The sequence below is a fragment of the Eublepharis macularius genome, chromosome 2 (genome assembly GCF_028583425.1).
Source record: "Eublepharis macularius isolate TG4126 chromosome 2, MPM_Emac_v1.0, whole genome shotgun sequence".
In the NCBI taxonomy this organism is placed as follows: Eukaryota; Metazoa; Chordata; class Lepidosauria; order Squamata; family Eublepharidae; genus Eublepharis; species Eublepharis macularius.
In genome coordinates, this window is record NC_072791.1 from 130,774,351 (window position 1) to 130,797,201 (window position 22,851).

Below are 22,851 nucleotides of genomic sequence, written 5' to 3' on the forward strand. Positions count from 1 at the left end.
CAACTAGATGTACAATAAAAGGCAGAGGCACATCAATAGCCTGAATTTAATGGGTCTTGAGGGGATGTACACTCAGATTCATAGCTAGGTGTGTGCAATCTGGAATTCGGGGGGAAAGCCAGATTTTTGCTGATTCCAAATCAAATCAGAGAATCCATGATCCAATCCAGCAGCTTGGATCCGGACTCCCAGAAAAATCTGAGTAAATACGGGAAATGTGGTTTCAGCTTTGGCTGGCTCCTTCCTGGGCTTCTCCCACTTTTTTACGAAGAGAGGAGGGGGAGGACAGAGGAATGAGTGAGTGGCCAATCTGTGCAGGAGCTCTCTTTTTCTGCTTGGCTTCTGTGAGTGACACTGGTTCAGTTGGGCTAAGTTGCAACAGTTTTCCTGCTTCAATTTGGTTTGGCTGGAATTCTTTGTTTTGACATGATGCTCAGGTTTGATGTTGGCCCCCTTGAATCACTTTGGTTCTTCTTGCTTCAGTTTGGTTTGGGTAGAATTCTGTTTTGACATGATTCTCTGGCTTGATGTTGGTACCCTTCTCTTTGGTTCTATTAGGCTTCTTGCGTTTGGGAATTTGCCTTTGGCCACTGGCAGTCTTGCTCCTATGTGTTTCTTCCTGAGAGCTTGCTTGGAAATGTTTCTTCCATAGGAAACAATGGAGAGTGGCTGGCAGCTTGTCTGGGGGGCATTTGGGTTTGGGGAGAACTTCACTTTGGTTCTGTTCAGTTGAAGTTGCATTTGGGAAATCTGGATCCAGGTTTCAAGGATCATAAAAAAAACGCTGGGATTCCTGAAATCTAGATCCAAATTTCTCAGAATTCTGTTTGGTGCACACCCCTATTCATAGCTGTGGCCATGTGTCCAGAAGGCAGTTTCTGCATACAGAGCTCCCTTGTGGAATTAGGCAAATTGGTCACCACACAGCAAAGCTAAATATTTGTTAAAAGTTCAGGAGGCTGTGCTGCCTTATGCCAGCAGATAATCTGGTTTTCTGCATCTTTTCCTCTATTCTCAAGAATCTTGTCTGCCTGTCTACCTCACTGGAATGGTGTGAGGAACAATTCATATTTCCCCACCCCTTCAAAATGGGAAGTAATACAGAGTTACTATTATTATACACTACACTGCCATGTTAATCACTTACAGAAGCTTGTACAATTGTTTTAAAAAGCACCATCTATAAATCATACTTTGTTTCAGCCAAGTTTCTTTTGTGAACCCAATAGTCAGTATTTTGTCCTGTTATGCCAATAAAGGTATTCGATTCAAATAGTCAGCATTTGTCAATAGCTTTCAAGCAGAACCAAACACAAACTTTTCCATTAAAACATGTCCATTGGCAATGGCATCAATGAGGACTCAGTGTACTCGTCATTTCCCGGTTTTGCACAGTTGTGCGTTGCTTCCATTTTGAAACAGCACAATTAGAGGCAGGTGCCCTGCAATTGTGCTAAGAATAGCTATACCTGTAACCCCAGCAACAGTGAAAAATAGGCTCACTTTTTGTGAAAATAGGCTAGACAAAAATACAATCCAGAAAATTCACAACATGCTTTAGATTCAGAGGTTTCAAGGTGACTTAGAATTCTAGCACACAGAAACAACTCCAGGTTTCCCAGTAAGTGTACATCTGTTAGGGAGCTGCACCCAATCTTGACTTTGATAAGTGTTGATGCAAAAGCATACTTGCTACATTTACACTTCATCCCTCCATGTGTAACATTTTAAACCTTCAGTATACTCACAAAAATGTAACATCTGAATAAATCTTTTAACATACACTTAAATTTCATTAGCTTGTGCCCAAATGTAGCAGGTGCCAAGGAAAGGTTGCTGGACCAGTACTTGGCAATCATGGTAGCCAAATACCACGTAAGCTCACTCTTATCTTCATCCATTTGATACGTTGCTCAACATGTAGCAGCAATACACATTTGGCAACAATATCTTCAGTTGCAGTGCAACACAATTTACTGTGGTACTCCAGTCATTTCTCAGATGTTTCTGTATAGACTCTGGAAATTAGGCACCAGGCCAATGAATTTTAACTCAGCAGTAATCCTTCTCTGAGAAATTGTTGATCAAATTCAGCATTGTTTTCATAATAACATAGCAACTCCATTGAAAATGTTTGGGAAAGAACCAGGTTGTTTCTAGAAAACAAGTTATAAAGGACGATACTTCTCCACTTGACTATTAATCTTATAAAGAAGAATTGCCTTTATGATGGTGGTTCTCAAACTGTGGAATAAATCTGCAAGGTATATCAGATCCTGTAGCAGCCACCAAACGTTTTATGCAATCTATGGAAGCTGCAGAATAGTAAGAACCCAGTGGGTGCTTCTAGCCACGGCATCTCCTTCTTTGATTGGCTTTGTTTTAGCATGAGTATGAGATGCCATGGTACTAGTTTTAATGTTAGTGTTGGATTAGTACTAGCAGATTTTTACTGCTATGCATTAGAACATAGGTTTCCAACCTTTTTGAGCCTATGAGCATCTTTGGAATACTGACACAGTGTGGTAGGCACAGCCACAAAATGGCTGTCATAGGAGGTGAAGCCAGCTACAAAATGGCTGCCCATCAGACAGTGAAGATCCATGTGCTGTGGTGGCAGCTGCCGCCAAAGCAATATTATTAAAAATCTGAACAGGCAATCAAGTCTCCCACTTGCTGGGCAAAAGCCCCACTTTCTAAAAATACTTGGTAGGCTCCCTGAAAGCTGTCAGCAGGTGTCATCACAAACACTACTTCCATGGAGTCACCTCCTGGCTACAAGTTGATTTGTGGGGGTGGGGAATAGAATAAGTTTAGAGGGGGACTGAGTGTAAGAAACACTGCCTTATGATGAACCACTGGTACATCTTTTTCATCTCAATGCCCCTAAAATATCTGCAGTCTTTTAAGTTTTCACAGTTTTAATTTAAAAAAGCCCACCATAGTCATGAAATATAAGATTACTATGTATGAGCTCCAAGCAGTGTAAACAAACAAACAAACAAACAAACAAACAAACAAACAAACAAACAAACAAACAAACAAACAAACAAACAAACAAACAAACAAACAAACAAACAAACAAACAAACAAACAAACAAACAAACAAACAATGTTGGATACGTGGAGCTGCAGTAAAATATAAATTAATAGGAGCTCAGAGGCAAGTACAATGCAATTTTTTTTTTAAAAAAAATCCATTTTGGAGAATGTTTGGTTGTGTGCATGTATTCTTAGAAATGTAAAAAACTAAAAATGCATATAAATATACTAAATAATAATAATTAATAATTCACTCTCCAAAAGGTAGACTTACCTGTTACTCAGTCTTGTTACACTGTGGCTAAAATCAATGGCAGAGGAAGTGCAACCTTCATGTAAGTTCACAGTTATATGGAGGTGACTCCATATCTTTTGAAATTTGTGAAATTTTAATGTTGCTTTAATTTGTCTGGGCCAGGAGATTGGTTTATAGTTTCTCTTGCAGCAAAAGAGGGTACAATAGAAAATGATTGGGAATCAAGCTATTTGTTCTCTTAGCAGTTAAAAACACACTTATGGGGTGCTGGAGATCAGTAGGAATGGCAGAGAACACAAGTTGCTTCCACCAGAAAGTAAAGTCACAAGCATTGTTCCCTGTTGATGTGCAGCTCCTCCCACATCAGTAACACATTCTCCCAAAACTCAAACAGCAGTATTTGTTAATGATAAAAATGAAATGATATTGTCCCTCTGCTCATCAAGATTGCAATTGTGTGTGCTAAATGTGATTATGTCACAGACTGTATTGTATGATGCCTGGATATTACTAGCGAATAACGTAACTGTCTCCCTTCTTGTTACATTTTCTGACCCTTGTAAAATTTACGTATTCACATTACCACTCAAACACAGGATAATTTATGTAGAACCTTAAAAGCAAAGAAAAAAGAAAAAAACAGTAAAGGCCACTTATAAATTAATCACCATTGTATGGATTGTGTGTGTGTGTGTGTGTGTGTGTGTCTCAGCCTCAACTACCTCACAGTGTTGTTGTTGTGAAGATAAAAAGAGGATGAGAGAATGATGTTATAAGTAGCTTTAGGTTCTCAGAGGGGAGAAAAGCAAAGTCCAAAATAGCTAAAGAAATAAATGTTTAAGTTTTCAAAAGAATGGCCTGTCTTCACATAGCCAAGCTTACTTCTCATTCTCTTATCCATTCTCTCTGGATATGGGCTATTGCTACTTGATCAGGGCTAAAAACAGATAAGGAGGAATCCCAGTGTTGAGAAATAAAGAAAAATAGTGTGGATATTTTGCAATACTTGTAGAAGAATATACAAGAAATACATATAGTTCAAAGAATAGAATGACAATTCATGTTCAAATGTAGTTAAAGTTGGAATCCCGATGTAGGGGCTGTGAGTACCCACCTGTGTAATCAGGCACCACTCTTAGTATCCAGTAGAGGTGAGCCAGTGTGGTGCAGTGGTTAGAATGTTGGCCTATGATCTGAGATATCTAGGAGTGAATCACCACTCTGCCAAGAAAGCTTACGGGTGGCCTTGGGCCTGTCCCATACTCTCAGCGTAACCTATCTCACAGTGTTGTTAGGAGGATAAGATGGAGGAGAGGAGAATTATGTAAGCTACTTTGGATTCATATTGGGGAGAAAGACGGTATATAAATGAAGTAAATAAAATAACAAATAAATCCAGAGACATTTATGTGCATAGATTCCCGGTATAGGCTACAAAGAGTGGAAAGATATGAGAACTACAGGCGCACACTCCTGCCTTGTTCCATGCAAGGCACACTCCTGCCTTGTTCCATGCACTGAACTAAAAAAGACTGAGGACTCGGAGTGGACCCAGGGCATTATAATAATAGTGCAACAGTCTAGTAACTATGGTGCAGTATTCATTCTGACTTTATGAAAACCATCTAAGTAAGTAAACAAGATGTGCTCATATATCTCCATGACAACCTTTTCCTTAACCCTGTGTTGAATGAGGTGTCTGTGTATGTGCAAAGTAGTAAATAGGGCACAGGAGATGCAAGTTCAGCCCTGGACTTTCCATTAGACATGTACCGAACAAAAGCAATTCACTGATTGGTATGACCTCCAACTCCAGTGGGGTTTCAGTGGGATAACTATGTACTAAGTGGTTTAAGATTGCAGCCTTATGGTCTTAAAAGCCATAGTCAAAAAGCTCAAAGAATTTACTTAGAAATCAAAGAATCAGAACCCAACAAAGTTAATGATGCCAGGATTTTCACTGAACTCAGTCCACAAACCAGGTATGCTTAAGTCTCCAGGTTCTCCAGTTTACTTTTTTATGAATTAGGCAGATCACTGTGTCTGCAGTATCTTTCTCACTAAGTACTGGACACGTCATGTAGAATAATAGTAATACTGAAAGGTAAAGGACAGAGTTGAGCCTGTGGCATTCTTTTTTCATTGACCAAGTTCCAAGTTGGGCAAAATCTATAAAGAATAGTCTAAAAGCTTTGGCGCTAGATACTATGATTCTGTCCTGCTAAAGGCAGAGTTTTCCCCATCTCGAGTGGTTTGTTCCATTAGAGGAAAACTCTCTGCACCAGAGGAAAGCTCTGACATTACTGGAACAGAATCATAAGATTCAACCCTTGATATGTGGTGGCAAAAGGAAGTATGTGAAAAAAGCCATTAGGGACACTGGCAGAATGGGAACTGGAGGCCCAAAGAGATCTCTGGATTGATTTAAATTACTAGATTTTTAAAAATCATAACATAAATGGGAATGGATTTACACAGTTGCATAAATTTGTAAGAAGCCAGTGTCTCATTAAAATAGATTGGTGAATAACCAGAAAAGTAGCTAGGGCAAATAAGTGTTTGAGTTGTAAAAGTGTGATATTTCCTATAACCGTTGGAAGTCCATTTCAGTAAGAAAAAAAGTCATGTAAGAGCCTTGCATTCACTACGATCAGTCCTTGAAATGTTTTGATTGAAGTTCTTTTGCAATGTTATACATCGGTGCCTCATTTAGATGCAGCTGGCATCTCTCGCCTCTTTCCACTCTGGTGAGAGCAACGAAGTGCAATCTTAAACAGAGTTACAGCCTTCTAAGCCCATGAACTCCAATGGACTTAGAAACATGTAACTCTGCCCAGGATTGCACTGAAAGGTTTTTTTGTTCTTCAGCAAAGGGCTATTTATTTGCCATTCATTCTGGTTTTGGCACACTAGTACTGTATAATAAAATACTACCTCCAAGGCTTTCACTAAATGGGTTATAAATCACCAGACTTTGATGAAAGGGAAAAGACAGAACAAATACTAAAAAGACAAACAAAACCTCAGATATAGTACTTCTTTATTTCCAAGGTTCTGCTAGGACTGACAGAATTCTGGTTCTTACCCCTTAGTCATCTCAACACTATGAAGGCAAACTACATCACAGCTACTTCTAAGAAAGACACAAGGTATCATGCATTATCAACTCATGTAATAGCATCACTACAAGCAGCAAAGTAGTCATAGTGCTTAAACAAAACTAAAGCATCTGTCTGCTTAGTTAAAACTTGTTTCCATATGTGTTGATCACATTATGTGCTTTGACTTCTGCAGGCTGTCAGTCACTGAATCCAGAAGGCTTTTATCATCTTTATCTACAAGAGAAAGATCATAAAATATTAACATGATATCGTTGTTTGTCATTGAGCTCTTGGAAAATTCTACCAAGGGTTGCCAGGACTGCAAAGAAGCCTGGATTTTACCAAGTGTGGGTTTTCCTTTCAGAATCATGAAAGACTAGTGGGCTTACTTACTGAACAATGTTCTGACTTCCGTTTGGGCTCTGATTGGATGAGTTGTATCATTAAATATATGTGAGGTCACAAGATAGATTGAAAACCAATTTAATCTTTCGAAATCTGCAGGGGTTTAAGTCATGCATATTTCTAAATTGAATATACCATTCAACAACACAGGAACACCCACATCGCAGCATGTGCTTGAAATGATTGCAGTTATTGCAGGATACCTTGGTTGTTTGAAGCTGTTATTATACAGTGACTCACCATGAGGTCATTCTTTAATCTCATAAAACCAGCAGGCATTAATGGGATTAATAGCTATGGCACAGTAAGATTATCACTATTCAAACAGGTCTCAGGCTATGGTTGGAAAGCAAGTGAAACAGCCCCCTTGCTGAAGCTAAGCTGGGCTGGTCCATGCCTGAGCAGCAGACTTTCTGAGAATCCAATGTAAGCCAACTTGACCTCCATAATGGAAGAAAAGTAAAATGTAAAGTTAGTAAACAATGTTAATAGGATACATTCTTTCTCTAGAAATGTAAAGGTTTTGAGACAAGCAGTTGAGAGCCAGTGTAGCGTAGAAGAGGACATGGAAGAGTATCACTCCCATGAAGGGGGAGATGCACTGCAGCTTGGATTAGTGGCTGGATAGCCAATTCCAACCGATTATCTCTCTGAATCAAAGGGAGGGTGAAAGATCAACAATTTGTGCTCGTGTTGGCAGCTCCTCTCTCTCTCCACAAATAGACTCTGAGAAAAATATTAAAAATATGCAAGGTAAATTGCCAAATTGCTTTTCTGATGATGAATAACCTGGACTTGATGGATATATCGAGACAGAAAAACGGAACCTCAAGAGAATTTACTTATTTTTCTGAGAGGCATAGATCTTTTCCAAGAATTGATACAATTTGGATTTCTAGAGGCTTAGCTGCTATGGTTTCTGCAGCTGAGATTTTACTAAAGACTTTTTCTGATCATAACCCTGTAAGTGTGGTTTATAAAAGTAAACCCAGTACTTTCAGGTGGAGACTAAACGAAAAGAAGGTAAAATATTTGGGTATTATGTTGACAAATATGAATTGTATGCTATTTCAAAATAATTATGATACGGCATGGAAAGAAATTTTAAAAGATATGTTAAGATGGGATAAATTACAATTTTCTTTATTAGGGAGGATATCTGTGATTAAGATGCTTTATCTAGAACGTTGTTTTTGACAATACCTGTTTTAACAACAGACATGCCATTTAAACAATGGCAAAAGGATATTTCTAAGTTTATATGGCAGGAGATAAAACCAAGAGTCAAATATAAGGTATTACAAGATGTGAAGGAAAGAGGAGGATTGGGTTTACCTGATTTGAAATTAAATTTTGCCGCTTGTTGTTTAATGTGGATAAAAAAATGGTTGCTGTTGAGAAATAATAGATTCTTGGACTTAGAAGAACATGACTTGAGATTTGGGTGGCATGCTTATTCGTGGTATGATAAAGTTGATGCTGATTTTAAAAACCATTATATTAGGCATGCCATTTTGAGAATATGGGATAAATATAAACCAAGATTGTTAGAAATTACCATTATGGCTCTCAACCCAGGAAGCATTTTATAGGCATGAAATTATAACTAAACAAAAGTAGCTAACCTATAAGGACTGTAAAATGAAGTCAAGAGAAGATCTGATAGCTAAAGGCTATAGGTGTCAATGGTTTTTTTTATGCACGATTGTTAGAAAGATTGAAAATAGATAAAAATTCTGGGGTTTTGAACAAAAGAAATCTGAATTTGAAACAATTCTGTACAAATGATGGTAATGTTATTGCTAAAATGTATAAACTTTTGTTGAAATTTGAGCCAAAAGAAAAAGGAGTAAAAGAATCTATGATAAAATGGGCTAAAAATGTTGGGTATAACATACAATTGGAACAAAGGGAGAATATGTGGATGAAGGGTCTGAAATTTACTCTTGAGTTCTATGTTGAAAAAGAATTTTTATAAAATGATGTATTGTTGGTATATGTCTCCAGAAAAGTTAGCTAAAATTTATAAAAATATTCCAAATAAATCTTGGAAATGTGAACAGCACGAAGGGATATTTTATCCATCTTTGGTGGACTTGTGACAAAGCCAAAAAATACTGGATACAAATCCATATGACAATACAGAAAATCTTGAAGATTAATATACAATTTAAACCAGAAGCTTTTTTGTTGGGATTAGTGGCTGATAGCTAGAAAACAGACATTTTTTTTCTATGTATGAAACATAGGCGAGGCTACTATATGCTCAAAAATAGAAAAGTCCAATATTGCCCACAATAGAAAAGTAGACTGTGAAGATGATGGAGTTAGCTGAGATGGCTAAAACGTTGTTTGGTTTAGAGAGAAGACATTATCTACATTTATAACAAATTGGAAGCCCGTTATTAACTCTGTGCGTGAAACGGAAAAAAATGAACTGATGATTTGTGGCTTTGAAGCATATAAGGGCGGGGGAAAGACAATAGAAAAACAAGAAGTTTTAGTTTGATAACAAGAGTACAAGTGTATGTTCTGTTGTTATAGAGAAATTTGAAAGTTTTTTGTATATATCTCTTTTGTTCTTTCTTTTTTTCTGTATTCTTTCTTTCCCCCCTATTTTTTTAACATTTGAATCTTCTTTTAAAAACCATTTCAATAAAATTTATGTAAAAACAAAAGAGAGAGGGTGGGGAGGGAGAGGGGGAGAGAGAGAGAGAGGGTGTAATGTAAAGGTTAGCTTGCCGGCCTAGGACCTGGGAGATTCAGGTTCAAATCCCCGCTTGCCATGTAACTCATTGGGTGACTTTGGGCCAATCACCATCTCTCAGCCTACCTCACAGAGTTGCTATGAGGGTAAAATAAGGGAGTGAAGAGGATCTGTATGCTGCTATAAGCTCCTTGGAGGAAGGGCAGGATTTTTAAAAAGGTACTAAAAAAATATGTTTTCTTGGATACCATCTGTGCCCTTCTGTCCCCCGGAGTGTGAAAGATGGAGAGCTGAAGTTGTTTCTTCTTTTCCACTTTGCAATGGGCTCTGAACTGAAACTGCAAGTTGGTATTTGCTCTTGTCAGTCTGCTGTGCTGAAGCATCGTTTGCAAATTATAAAAATTAAGCTAAATGATCCAGCCTAATATAGACTATTATTATTGGGGCTGCATCAGTTTCTAAACTGTGCCTGGAAACATCATTCTCAGCTTTCACTTAAAAAGGACAAACACATGCCAAGAAGCCTGACAGCTTGTGGATGGGGAGGAAAGGGCATAAGAACATGATTCACCAGGATAAAAGAGAGAGTAGGACAGAGCTGCATGCAGTCTGCTGACACTCGAGGTTCCCTCCTGGAACACTTATGCTGCGCCACTTCTCTTCTTTCAAACCACACCTTTTCTGTAAAGCCCTTAACCTTTATACCCAAGGGAAACAAAACCTACCAGTGCAATTCCATGCTGTTACTCCCTTCTAAGCCCACTGAAGTCAATGGATTTAAAGTGTGACTCTGTTTAGGATTGCACTTTACATTTGCATATGTTTGCTCAGAAGAACCACTGTTTGGTACCTGGGCTTTCCTGTTCCTTCCCTGCCTTTGTTGCCTTCTCCAGTGTTGAAATTTAAGACTGTAAACCCCTTGGGTCAGGGATCTGTCTTTGTTGTTTATGTCACTTTGTAATAACGCCATGACATCGATAGTGGAATAAATATGTGCCTAAATATTATATATAACCATGGTGAACTTGTTGAAGTGGGTATACCAGAATGTATATGTGCTGGGCAGCAGTAGCAAGTCATAGTTTCACAGCATGGCCTGGCACAATGAAATGCACGTTTGCATACTGTGATCATATATGATAAACTACATGTAGCATGCATACTATTCCTTGCACAAAGTCCATGCTTTCAGTGAAGGAAATGTATGACACATACAGTGCCTCTCAGTATAACAGGGTGGATGGATTCTTTCTGGTTGACAAGCATAGATTAAAATGTGTTTCATTAAGGTTCTAAAGGTTGCAGTCAAATGCAACCAAAAACCAAAAGAACAGTGGTGTGCTGGGAAGAAAAATGATTTTATTCTCTTATACGGCCCCTATGCATTTCACATATACTTCTTCAAGGGATCTATAAGAATGCAAATAGGTAAAAAAGGTAAAGGTAGTTCCCTGTACAAGCACCAAGTCATTACTGACCCATGGGGGAATGTCATATCATGACATTTTCTTGGCAGACGTTTTATGGGGTGGTTTGCCATTACATTCCCCAGTCATCTACACTTTACCCCCAGGAAACTGGGTACTCATTTTACCAACCTCGGAAGCATGGAAGCCTGAGTCAACCTTGAGCCGGCTATGAATGCAAGTAAAATCAAGAAAAAAATAAATTACCATTAAAGAACCAGTTTGGTGTAGTGGTTAAGAGCGCAGGACTCTAATCTGGAGAACCGGGTTTGATTCCCCACTCCTCCACTTGAAGCCAGCTGGGTGACCTTGGGCTAGTCACAGTTCTCTGGAGCTCTCTCAGCCCCACCCACCTCACAGGGTGTTTTGTTGTGGAGATAATAATAACATACTTTGTAAACCGCTCTGAGTGGGTGTTAAGTCATCCTGAAGGGTGGTATATAAATCGAATGTTGTTGTTGTTGTTATTAGAAAACAGAATTAAGAGATCTAGTAAAAAGACAGTAAACACTGAGCATGTGAAAAGTGCATTAATGTATTCAGAACCACAACCTCATTATGTTCTTATCCAGGAGCAACAAAGAAGCATTACACAGACTATATATGGATAGAAACATAGATCTTAAAACAAAATTTATATAGATTACTCTAAAACTTTCACAAGTTAGAAAAATAAATAACTTGCAAACTACATAGTCAAGCAGCTCCTGCAGCAATGTGGAAGTGTTATGGTTAGTGTGATGGTCTGACACAGTTTTTATCTCATATAAGAGATAACAATTCAAGGCTTTTATTTTATCTTATTTACCTCTGGGAGGGCAGAAACTGGCAGCAGCCTTTGGTTTAATAAGCACTCCCGTGTTTGCACCCAAAATGTTATGGGGAGGATGACAGCCTGGGTCCATGCCCCCTTTTTAAAAGTAGAAAAGAGCAAGAGTCCACTAGCACCTATAAGACTAACAAAATTTGTGGTAGAGTATGAGTTTTCGTGAGTCACAGCTCACTTCTACAGACAGACTAACATGACTACCAATCTTGATCTAACCCCTTTTTAAAAGGCCCAGAGAAGGGCAGGTGCTGGAGCAGCAGTGCCTGTCCCCAGTGTCCTCCTCTGCAGACTCAGTTTAAAGCTTTTCTTCCTCACCAGAGAGCAAGACCCCTTTGTCTCCCAGTTCTTCTCTCCTCTCAGGGTCCTTGGGGGTCTTCTTTGCAGTTGGGGGGTGGGGGTCTGATTCAGGTGAAGCCTTGCTACCTAGCTAGAGACTGGCCAAATCCTGGATAGGACCAAAGCCCCCTCAGGCTGGAGGGCAAGCCAGGCTGGTGGTGTGATTGGGCAGCTCCGAGCATGGAGGCACTTCACTGGAGAGCTGCAGCCCCATGGCCATTGTGCAGATTAAACATTGGGCCGAAAGGACGGTATGACTCAAAGTGCATGCTTGGGCACCGTGGCCATGTAGGAGACACTGGCATGGCTGACCCGCTTGCTCTCTTTTGATTGGAGACGCTGGCCTCAGAGCCCTCCAGAGGGTCTCTTCACATGTTCTAGCTGTGCTACCCCTCCCCCGGTAGGGCTCCTCTGCCTCTCAAATGCTGCATGCCAGTAACACCCCAGCAGGCATAGTTTCACCCCCGCCTACTTGCATTTCAGAATGAGGCGTGAAAAAATACAACGGGCCCCAGCAAACTGATTTGATGGGGCCCTTCCCAGCAGCAAGTAGCTGTTTCGCAGCAGCCTTGAAGCCAGAGCCACTGGCAAGGCGCCTATGCTAGGATCATCGGCAACACGCCTGCATGAAGATAAAAAGTAAGTCGGCACCAATACAGCTTGCCTTTTATATAGTAGGATGTGGTACCACAGCTGTCATTCTGAAAATCCATTCTGCCTCTTTTTCAGTAACATTTTATCACTGTGGCATTTGGATCTAAAAATAGCCCAAAATGTAAAGTCTGTTGGACCATTCTTATGTTCTAGAAAGTGCTGAACAAAAGACAGATTTTACTTTTGTATTCTGCAATACGTATTCTAAGTTTTCTCAACATTCTGACTTTTCTCAAGGTTACTGAGATAAATCTGAAATATGCTCATGAATTTGTGGTTCTGGATATATTTATCCACTTTTTACATACTCAGTGTTTACTGTCTTTTTACTAAGTTACCATTCTTATAGATTCCCCCTGAAGAAATGTATGAGAAATACATGGGGCTGAATAACTGAATAAAATAACTTTTCTTCCCACTACACCATTGTTGTTGCTGTTGTTGTTTTGCTCCATCTTTGGTGTTCTGGCAGTTGGTAGAGGAGACAAATCTTAAAAACAAGTGAAAGAAAATTTCTCAATGCACTGGAACCATCTTGTCACAATAGGAAGCAATAAAAGCTACTCCACATTTTTCCTTGGGCTAATATGAGGAAGTGCCAGCTTGGGTAGAATTCCTTCTATGAATATAATATAGATGCACAGGTTGCTTGACTTCGCATGTTGTTTCATGCTCAGTATGGTTACACAAATGGTCTGGTATCAATATTTATAAACCTTGCCAAGGAAGAATTCAACTTACCATACACTGTCAAAGTGCAATTGCATTTTTCCTGCCCCAGTTCATTCTCAATTAGGATGGAGTAGTCTCCACTGTCCTTGGTAGAGCATGCGGGGATTACCAGTGTGCAGACACCACTTGTCGAGTTATACCAGAATTTAGAATTGGCCGTGATGTTAATGTTGCCCTTGTACAATGTGACCACAGGACGTGGGTTTCCCAAGAAAGCGCAGCTCATGGTACAGTCATGGCCTCGGCGCACTGCGTGGTTCTTCAGTGGGGTGATGAAGTGAGGGGCATGACGCCAGTCTCGCTCATGGTACTCCTTCATCTTGGCATTGAAAAGCTCTGTTGATGATACAGCATGATCAGCACTGGCTCTAAAACTACTCAGTCTAGACAAATGTGTGTTTGGCTTTTTCTGCCTCAATTCTATGCTAATATAAACAGTTTCTCTTTTAGTAACTAAGGGTTGTTTTTAGGAAGCAGGATCATGGGCCTAATTCAAAGCAGGGCTGCAATCATTCCAATATTCCATATATTTAAACTTAAAGATGAAGCAAGTTGTCTTAGGATGCTTTATCCTATATTTTCTGTGGTAACTTACTCTTGAATGCAGAAACCCTGCTTTGAAACGCCAGAATGTAGACCAATGAACTTTCTCCCAGATGGGTCTAGTAGATCTAAGCTGTGCTGGGCTAAGTGAAGGTTTGCATCTTGTTTTTCAAATTTTCATTCATGTGACTATGCAGGAGGATGTGTTCTACGGCTTCTGTTTTTCTCTCTTGTAGCTCAGATTAGATATAAAAGGGAAGCACTGTACAGTTTGCCTGGGCATTTACTGACTTATGACAAGCACTGAGTTTTCAACTTAAATATAGTCATTTTAAGTCATATTTGACTAACTACCGCTAGCATTGTAGTAACATTTAGAGATGGGCATGAACCGAAATATGAACCAAAATTAAGCATGAACCAGGTCAGTTCATGGTTTGCGAACCAGCAGTTCGTCAGATCCCATTTCTGATGAACCACCACGAACTTTAGGCGGGTTCGTTTGGTTTGTTTTTTGATTCGTCACTATAGACAGCCTGGTGCCAATCAATCAGTTTCCTAAGCAACAGGGGATGGACTTCCTGCAGACCTTCTGCTGAACCAGAAGTAAACTTCTGCTGTCCCGGAAGTGACCTTCTGCTGACCCAGAAGTGATGATTGTCTGACCTGGATGTGCCGTTTTCACGAAGCAAATGAACCGGTTCGCGAACCAGGGGCAGGTTCGTGAAAGTTCGTGGTTCATGAAATTTGATGAACCATGAACCACATGGTTCTGTTTTTTTCTGGTTCATGCCCATCTCTAGTAACATTCCAAAAGGATTGTGAAAGCACTCAGCAAAGGATAATGAACAAATGTAGCAGTCTTGGGGAAAGGGGAAGTATTTTTATCAGTTTTTAAATTGATTTCTATAATGTTCTCATAATTCTCATAATGGAGGAAAACAAGCATAGGATTTCACAATGATCTCTTCTGAGACTGGTGCTATTTTAAAAATAAACTGGAGTCACAGATGAGAAGTAGCCAAGTTTCCATGACACCAAAACAAAGCAGATTGCAGAGCTCAAAAAAAGTCCCTTATTCACCAAAGTGGGTGAACAAAATGGAAAATGAGTTAGTGCAGTGCTGTAATGCATACTGGGGCAAAAAATCCTTTTTATATATACTGATAAAGTCTGAACCGGAGATGACTGACTAAAAAATAGGAGCCATGGAGGGGCTGAGGCTCAGTGGTAGAACATCTGATTCAGTATGTGTGTGTGTTCATAAAAGAGTTTGGGATTATGGTAGATGTATGCCAGTTAAAAGGATACAAACTCTTGTCAGGGTACATTAGGAAACAACTGAAAATAAAACTGCCAGGTTTGTAATGCCTTTATAGAAACCCATTAAGTATTTGGAATACAATGTAGAGTTCTGGTCACTCCATCTCAAAAAGTATATTGTATCTGGAAAAGGACAACCAAAATAAACTATCCAAAATAATCAAGGCATTGAAAGAACTGTCATAAAACTAGAACTCGAAATCACCCAATAAAGTGGTTTGCCACTAAATTTAGAACAGAACAAGGAAATTTTTCACAATACCCAACTGGCTTGTTGAATTCACTGCCATCAGATGTGGGAATGGCCTCTGGTTCCAAATTAATGAAAAACAGCGCTCTTGCCACCTATCAGCCATAACAACTAAATGGAACCTCCAGATGCTGAATTTGCTTCCAGTCCTATTGTTGTGCATTTTGAGTCAGGTTACTGAAAACTGGTTTATCATATGGGCTTGGTCTAAAGTACTGTGTAGCATCCTGAATACCCTGAGCTTATCAAAGCTTGGAAGATAAGCAGGGTTGGCCATGGTTAATAGGTGGATGGGAGACCACCAATGAAGATGAGGGTTGCTCATCTCTTCCCTTGAAAATCCCATGAGGAGGTCACCATAAGACTGATGTGACTTGTCTGGCACTTAATTATTAAAGTATCATGGCTTGGGGGAACCAGATCCCATGATAAAAGGAATGGTAATGTTTCTTAGCAAATGAATATGTGTCTTTGGTTGACCTTAAGTGTTAGGAAATGACACTCTCCCAGCACTCATCAGGCTTGCAGCAAGTGACCTCCTCCCCTTTCCCAGCTGAAGGGAGGGGGAAATGGTTGTCTATGTGTGAAGAGACAGCCATCTGGAGTCTGGAAGAAACAGGCACGGAAGCCCACGAGAGACTACTGTAAGTTGGCTGAAGCAATTTGAGGTGTATGCTATTCGTGGGAGAGATAGCAGGCAAGACCTCTTCCATCTTCCCAAGTGAGCCTGGCTATCATCAATCTTGCTACAGCTGGACAACCTTCTGCTAAGCCAGAGTTTATTGAAAACTCCTCTCCCTGAGCACCTTTCAGATTGTGGTTTGTATTCATTTTGGTATTTAAATGCTACAAGATACTTTGAAGGTTTCTAGCTGAAAAACAGGGTAAAAATACTACCAGTCAATAAAAGGGTATGATGATTTCCACGCAGAGAGAACCAATGGTACACTTGCAGGCTGCACATAAAATCTGAAATCTAGGTTATTGTCTCAACAATCCAGGCTATTGTCACAAATGAAAATACATAAAATGCATGCTTACCTTTGTCTTTGTTGATATGCCAGGAATCCCTTGAATCTAGAGGATCGCTATCACCAATATCATTGCGGGCAATGACTCGGAAAAAATATTTTCTGCCAGGAAGCAAACCTGTGACTGTGTACTTATTACTGTAAACTTTCTCTGCTGCTGTGAACCAAGTGGCAGTACTGGTGTCACGTTTCAGGATGACATAATGGGCGCCTCCATCCTCTTTGATATCTGGAGAGTGATCCCATTTCAGAGATACAGTGTTTGGCACCTCCTCATACAGGCTCAGGTTAGTAGGAGGCCTTGGGAAATCTAGGACAGAAATACTAAGTATGAGCCAGTGCTTATCTCTGTTTGTCGCCACCCATCCTCCATTTTTGCAGCACCACTCACTAGGAGGATGACTGGTCCATATTCATGTTCTTTTCAGTATGTTTCTGGGACAGACTGAAATAACAACACACCTATGTGATATTTCAAATTCATATTGAAGAACCAAATTCATATTGAGGAACCATCAACAGGGTGGGGCAATGGCTTAGTGGTAGAACACCCGCTGTGCATGCAGAAGATCTCAGGTCCAGTCCCTGGCATCTCCACTGAAAAGATTGCAGGAAGCAGGTGTTGGGAAAAAACCATCTTTCCCTGAACTCTGGAGAGCTGAGGCCTGAGTTAAAATGCACCAATGGTTTGACTTAGTATAAAGCACCTTCAGCTTCATATGTTCAGAATGATGAAATTATTTCACTAGCTATCAGACTCCAGTATTCATGTCTCATTGATACATTTGTACATTGCTCATTAGCCGAAATGCTGTCTTCACACCATCATAAAGCTCACAAGGGCACACAGAAGGAAAGGAAAAACTTATGAAAGCAAAAATCCTATTTACAAACAACTACTACATGACATGGTTTTATTAGCTTATCATTACATGACACAGAAGTGGAGGGAGTTTGAAAGCAGCAACACTTTTCTTGCTGTGCAAGAAAAATGTTGCTGTTTTCAAACTCCCTTCACTTTTTTCAGCTGATGGGCAATCCCCCTCCCATCAGCTGTAAAGTGATGGGGGTTTAAAAACAACACTTTTCTTGCCATTTGCAAATGGCAAGAAAAGTATTTAAGTGCTTCAGAGCATACCGAAGCATTTAAACACCCGAAATGTTTGAAACCCAAATATTTTTCAGGTGCTCATCTCTACATGCTGCCCAACAAACTATGGTGGGTGCTAAACAGGATGTTTTATACCTAGCTAGTATGGTTTATACTAACTGTGATTTATCATGACATCTAAATGCAGAAATTCCATATTGTTCAGTAGCACATCCTCTCTTAGCCTCCTGTATATAGAGAGGGAAGCATAGACAAACAGAAACATTGCCATTGAGCAATGTATGGTATATTCTCAGGATATTCTCTCCATCCTCCCTTCTGCCTAATGACTCAACAAGCAGGAATGAGCTTCAAAGATTTCAACCTCTCCAGAGGGGAATTTAAAAGGAAACAAATGACAAGAGAGAAATGCAGTAACACAGCTACTTTGTTTTACAAGTTTAAATGTTTAGGAATCTAATGAAACCTCTAAACAGAAAGGGGCTGAAAAAATTCAGAAATATAGCACACAAATTCCAGAACAGCTGCTACCCACATCTGCTCACCATTACCACCATCCTGACTTTATATTTTCATGCATCATCATATATGACTCCTCAAAGTAGGGTCTTATCCTACAGAATAATAAAAAGAATCTCTTGTCGAAGGCTTTCACGGCCGGAGAACGATGGTTGTTGGGGGTTTTCCGGGCTGTATTGCCGTGGTCTTGGCATTGTAGTTCCTGACATTTCGCCAGCAGCTGTGGCAGCTGCTGGCGAAACGTCAGGAACTACAATGCCAAGACCACGGCAATACAGCCCGGAAAACCCCCAACAACCAAAAAGAATCTCCCATGCAGATATTTCTTTTCTCCATGAGCTCTCTTCTGCTCCCAGTTTGGTGTTCCAGTTTCAATTCAGAAGTTCAAACAACTTCCGCAAATAAACAGAGGCGATTTGTTCATGTGGACACTGCATCCCATACTGTATGGGTAAGCAAAGATGGAGCACAGTCTCAGTTTCACAATTTTGTCTAATCCCAAGCTTTTAAAGTACCCTATTGTACCTGCCACTCGCACATGGATGTCGTAGTAGGCTTCTCCATAGTCATTACTGAGCACGATGCGATAGAGTCCAGTATCAAAGCGTTTGGTACTATGGATGAGGAACTGGGAGTGGTCCTTTCCTTTAGTGATGGTCTCCCTTCCCCTTGTAGGAATTCCATCCTTTTGCCACACCGCAGTTGGTGGAGGGGAGCCCTGCCAGAAACAAAACATGTCACAAACAGAAAATGTAACTTCTCCCTCCTGTTATTTCCCTGGTTGTTTCATCTGCCTCTTCTTCCCTCTGCTTTCTGCATTATACTTAGAATCATGTTTGCTACAAATGGCCAACATGGGAATGGGTTGACAAAAGGAATGGATAGGAGGAACCATGGCTGCTGTATTTTACTGAAATGGCTGTTTTAAAGGGATACAGTAAGTTGTGACCTCACAATTGTACAATTGTAAGGAGGATGACTTTTGAGATCTCAGCAAGAAAAATAACCATTTGCCCAGCTCTTTCTTTGAACCCCATGCTTCTGTGATCATAAGGAATAGCAGAAACACAGGTAATGAATTCTGGATAACTTTAAGGGTCACAAAAATGCCTAAAATAGCCTAAAGAATCTTAATCTCTATCAAACATGCTCCTGTTAATGGCACTGCCTGATCCCACTGATAAAGCTCCATGGCATGGATTTGAACAGAGGAGAGATGATTACAGGGCTCATAAAGCCCTGATTAGTCTGGCATCTCAATCAGCATTACTCTGTTTTACAATGATAACTTTAACCGATAATCCTACATGTGCAAAATGTTGTATCTCTCCTGGTAATTATTTCAAGTCCAGGAATTTTTTCATATGCCTATGCGTTTTCCTATATATATGCCTTTCATATGCCTTAAATATGCAATCTGTCCACATGCTGGTATAGATTATTCATATAATCTGGCTGGAAAGTCACCTTTCCATAAGGTAGGCTAAAAATAGTTAATTCCACATAGCATTTTGATCTTCCACAGCTACCCATCACAGCAATTGCTCACTGAGGAACTACTTTCAGTTACAGATGTTCAAAGCTACCATAAATTATTTGGCATGGCCAATAATAATTAATAAATTATGTGGCATTATTATTGACCTGCAAGGATTTGTGGAGGGTATCTCATTTTTCCATCTGCATCATGCTCTTTTCCCCTTTCCTGCCTCCCCATAGTCTCTTCCCCTTTTCCTGATTCCGTCTCTTCTACCCATCCACCTCTGATTGTCCCCCTATTTTTACCTTTCCCCCTTTCCCTTCGCAGAAGCCTCTCTCCTATGGCCCAGAGGTGTGGTATCAGCTGAACTGGGCCCCTTGGCACGGTGGGAACCTGCAAGGACTTGTAGGGGGTACTTCACTTTTCTCTGTATCCCCTTCTACACACTATTTCCTCTTTCTCTCCTCCTGCCTGCCTCCATATGCTCACCTTTCCCTAAGTCCTTCTCTCCTTCAAACCCACTAAAAAACTTACTCTTATCTGCCTCCCCATCTTCATTTATATTTCTTAATTTAATTAATTTATATACTGCCTTTCTCCATAAAGCAGCTTACATCATTCTCCTTGCCTCCATAAGATCCTCACAACAACCCTGCGAGGCAGGTTAGGCTGAGAGTGTTTGACTGGATCAAAGGTATCAATGAGCTTCCACTGTAGAATAGTGATTTGAACCTGGGTCTCCTAGATCCTACTCTGAAACTCTAAGCAATATAACACACGGGCTTAGGGTGGGGCCGCTGTTGAACAGTAGCAAACAGCCAAGCTGGGGTGAGTCATGCAAGTCATGTGCTATCAGATTACTCAGTGCTTGCTGAGACCTGGCCCCAATGAGTTCCCTCTCAAAGGCCAAAACAGCCCTGCGAAGGGCCCTGACCCATCCCCTGTCTTTTACTGACAGAAACCAAGCCTGGAATACTGGCTGAACTCTTATGGTTGCCTAGCAACAGCCACTAAGGGCATCTAATTATAGTTATAGGAGCTCCTTTTATCATTTTGAGTTTTTTAAAACCCTCAATTTTTTATTTTAGATTTCAGATTTTTCTGCAAACCTGGGATACTTTTCAGGTCATAGGAAGATCTGTCTTTTCTGTTCATGGCTCCAATCTCTGGATTTAAATATCTTCAGATCTTTGCCATTCATTTAGTATATAAGATAGCAACACCAGTATGTAACGCTTTATGGAGTGGTATAAGCAAAATACAAGTATTTTGGCCCACAAAATTTACAATAGAAATATATTTAATGTTGGCAGTGGATATGTGCATGTGGGGAGACATGTGCAGGTTGGAAAGCAAAAGTCAACAAGCGATGAATATGAACAACCAGTGGTACACATATTTAGGCTTTGCTGAAGATTAAGCAGGGGTAAATTAACAAATGCTGAGGCTGTAGGCTATGTTAAGTTTAAAAGGCCCTGTAACATTACCAAAAATAATGGGCAAAATTTAAATTTTAGTAATGTACTGATTTTATGCCCCTCATTATCCGAGACCATACATTGTAGTTTACTTAGTTTGTGCAAAAATCCAGCTCTGGATGAGGGTATCCTCTCATGTCAGTTCTGCTAGGCTATCTGCACTAGTAGTGAGTATAATGAGGATCTCCCATTAACATGTTCTTGCCTGTCACCCTCAACCCAGTTGCAATTCAAGCTTTATATATGAGTGAAAAGAAAGTCACAGAAGCATTATTTTTACGATGAAGCAGCCAGCTATAAAGAATTAATGGATAGCTTACGGTAAAAGAGGCATGAATACAGAGAGCAGTCCCCGCACGAACTACCATGTGACTCTTTAGCCTGGCACTCAGATCAAACTTTGGAGGAGCTAAAAGACAAACACCAACAAAGAGTGAATTAAAGGGAAATAATTAAAACCATCTGCAAGAAGATAATAAAACATTTGTCCTAAGTCCTGTATTACTTAAGCTCCAAAGGATAAGTAGTTAAACATCAGAAACTGTAGCATAAAAACAGTAGTAGATAAAAAGAAAGTTTCTCCCATTCCAAATCTTGAAATAGTGTTCGTTTGGGTTAGTAATAATTTATTATCTCAGCCCATTATGACAATAGGCTGCCATCACTATGAAAGCAAAGAGGTGACCAAAGTATCAGCGAGTATTCAAATGGTGGGCCAAGTAATATTAAGAATCATGTGAAGAAAACCTAACATCTTGCACACCTAATAAATTATGTAGATTTTCAAATCTGTTTGAATGTGTTTTCACTTGCATGAATTATCTGAATTATTGCAAAATGTGGACTCCTTAGGCAAGAACTGAAGAATTAACATTCAAAGGAGCATTAAGGTAGGAAAAGCAGTAGAGGGGAACAAGAAGAAGGAGTCATAAGCTTGAAGCTAAAACAAATGCCCTACCCCCAGACAACTTGCCCAAAGCACCATATCAACAACAAATGAGAACTAGACACACAACAGCAGAGAATATAAAATATACTTTTAAGAAAAAGGGGGGGGGGAAGCTTGGTTTTATGCCAGAATGTGGATTAAGTAAGTACTCATTAATCATATGGAGTTCCCTGATTGTAGAACTTAGATGCTATAGTGTAGGATCCTCACAGGTTTGTGCACTTGTATATATAATTATGATATACAATTGTGAAAAGCAGAGCATTTTAACATACCTCAATCCCTGATATACTTATTTTCTTCCTTTATGTCTCTGAATAATTATAACAATGCAACTCCTGTCAAAGCAAGGCAATAAACAATGCTACTCTACTGTTCAAATAGTTACCCTTGTTAAGAAAAAAAGGAACTTCTACCTTTGGCATGCACATCTGGTATGCAGATTAATATATTTAGCTTATAGCAACAGTCACTCAGGACCTAACTGCATATTATGTTCTTCTCTGGCTTCTCCCTGGTTGGTGTGGTGGGAAATTGCTGTCATGTCATAGCTGACTTATGGTGACTCCTGCTGTAGTCAAACAAAGATAGTTGGCAGTTTCCTGCCTCTGCATAGCAACCCCAGTCTTCCATAGAGGT

At 39.9% G+C, this 22,851-nt stretch overlaps 1 protein-coding gene across 3 annotated transcripts in view; it reads right to left on the reverse strand.

The window, feature by feature from the left end:
- Positions 1-6,321: 6,321 nt before the first annotated feature.
- Positions 6,322-22,851, reverse strand: part of IGSF22 (immunoglobulin superfamily member 22) — a 92,661-nt gene continuing 76,131 nt past the window's right edge. For all 3 annotated transcript variants that reach the window (XM_054972748.1, XM_054972747.1, XM_054972745.1), the window contains 5 exons: positions 21,584-21,672; positions 18,831-19,023; positions 16,686-16,985; positions 13,538-13,864; positions 6,322-6,633 (listed from right to left, as the gene is read on the reverse strand). In XM_054972748.1, the coding sequence (XP_054828723.1) occupies positions 6,566-6,633; positions 13,538-13,864; positions 16,686-16,985; positions 18,831-19,023; positions 21,584-21,672 (977 nt within the window). In that variant the 3' untranslated portion in view covers positions 6,322-6,565. The remainder of the gene's footprint in view (positions 6,634-13,537; positions 13,865-16,685; positions 16,986-18,830; positions 19,024-21,583; positions 21,673-22,851) is intronic.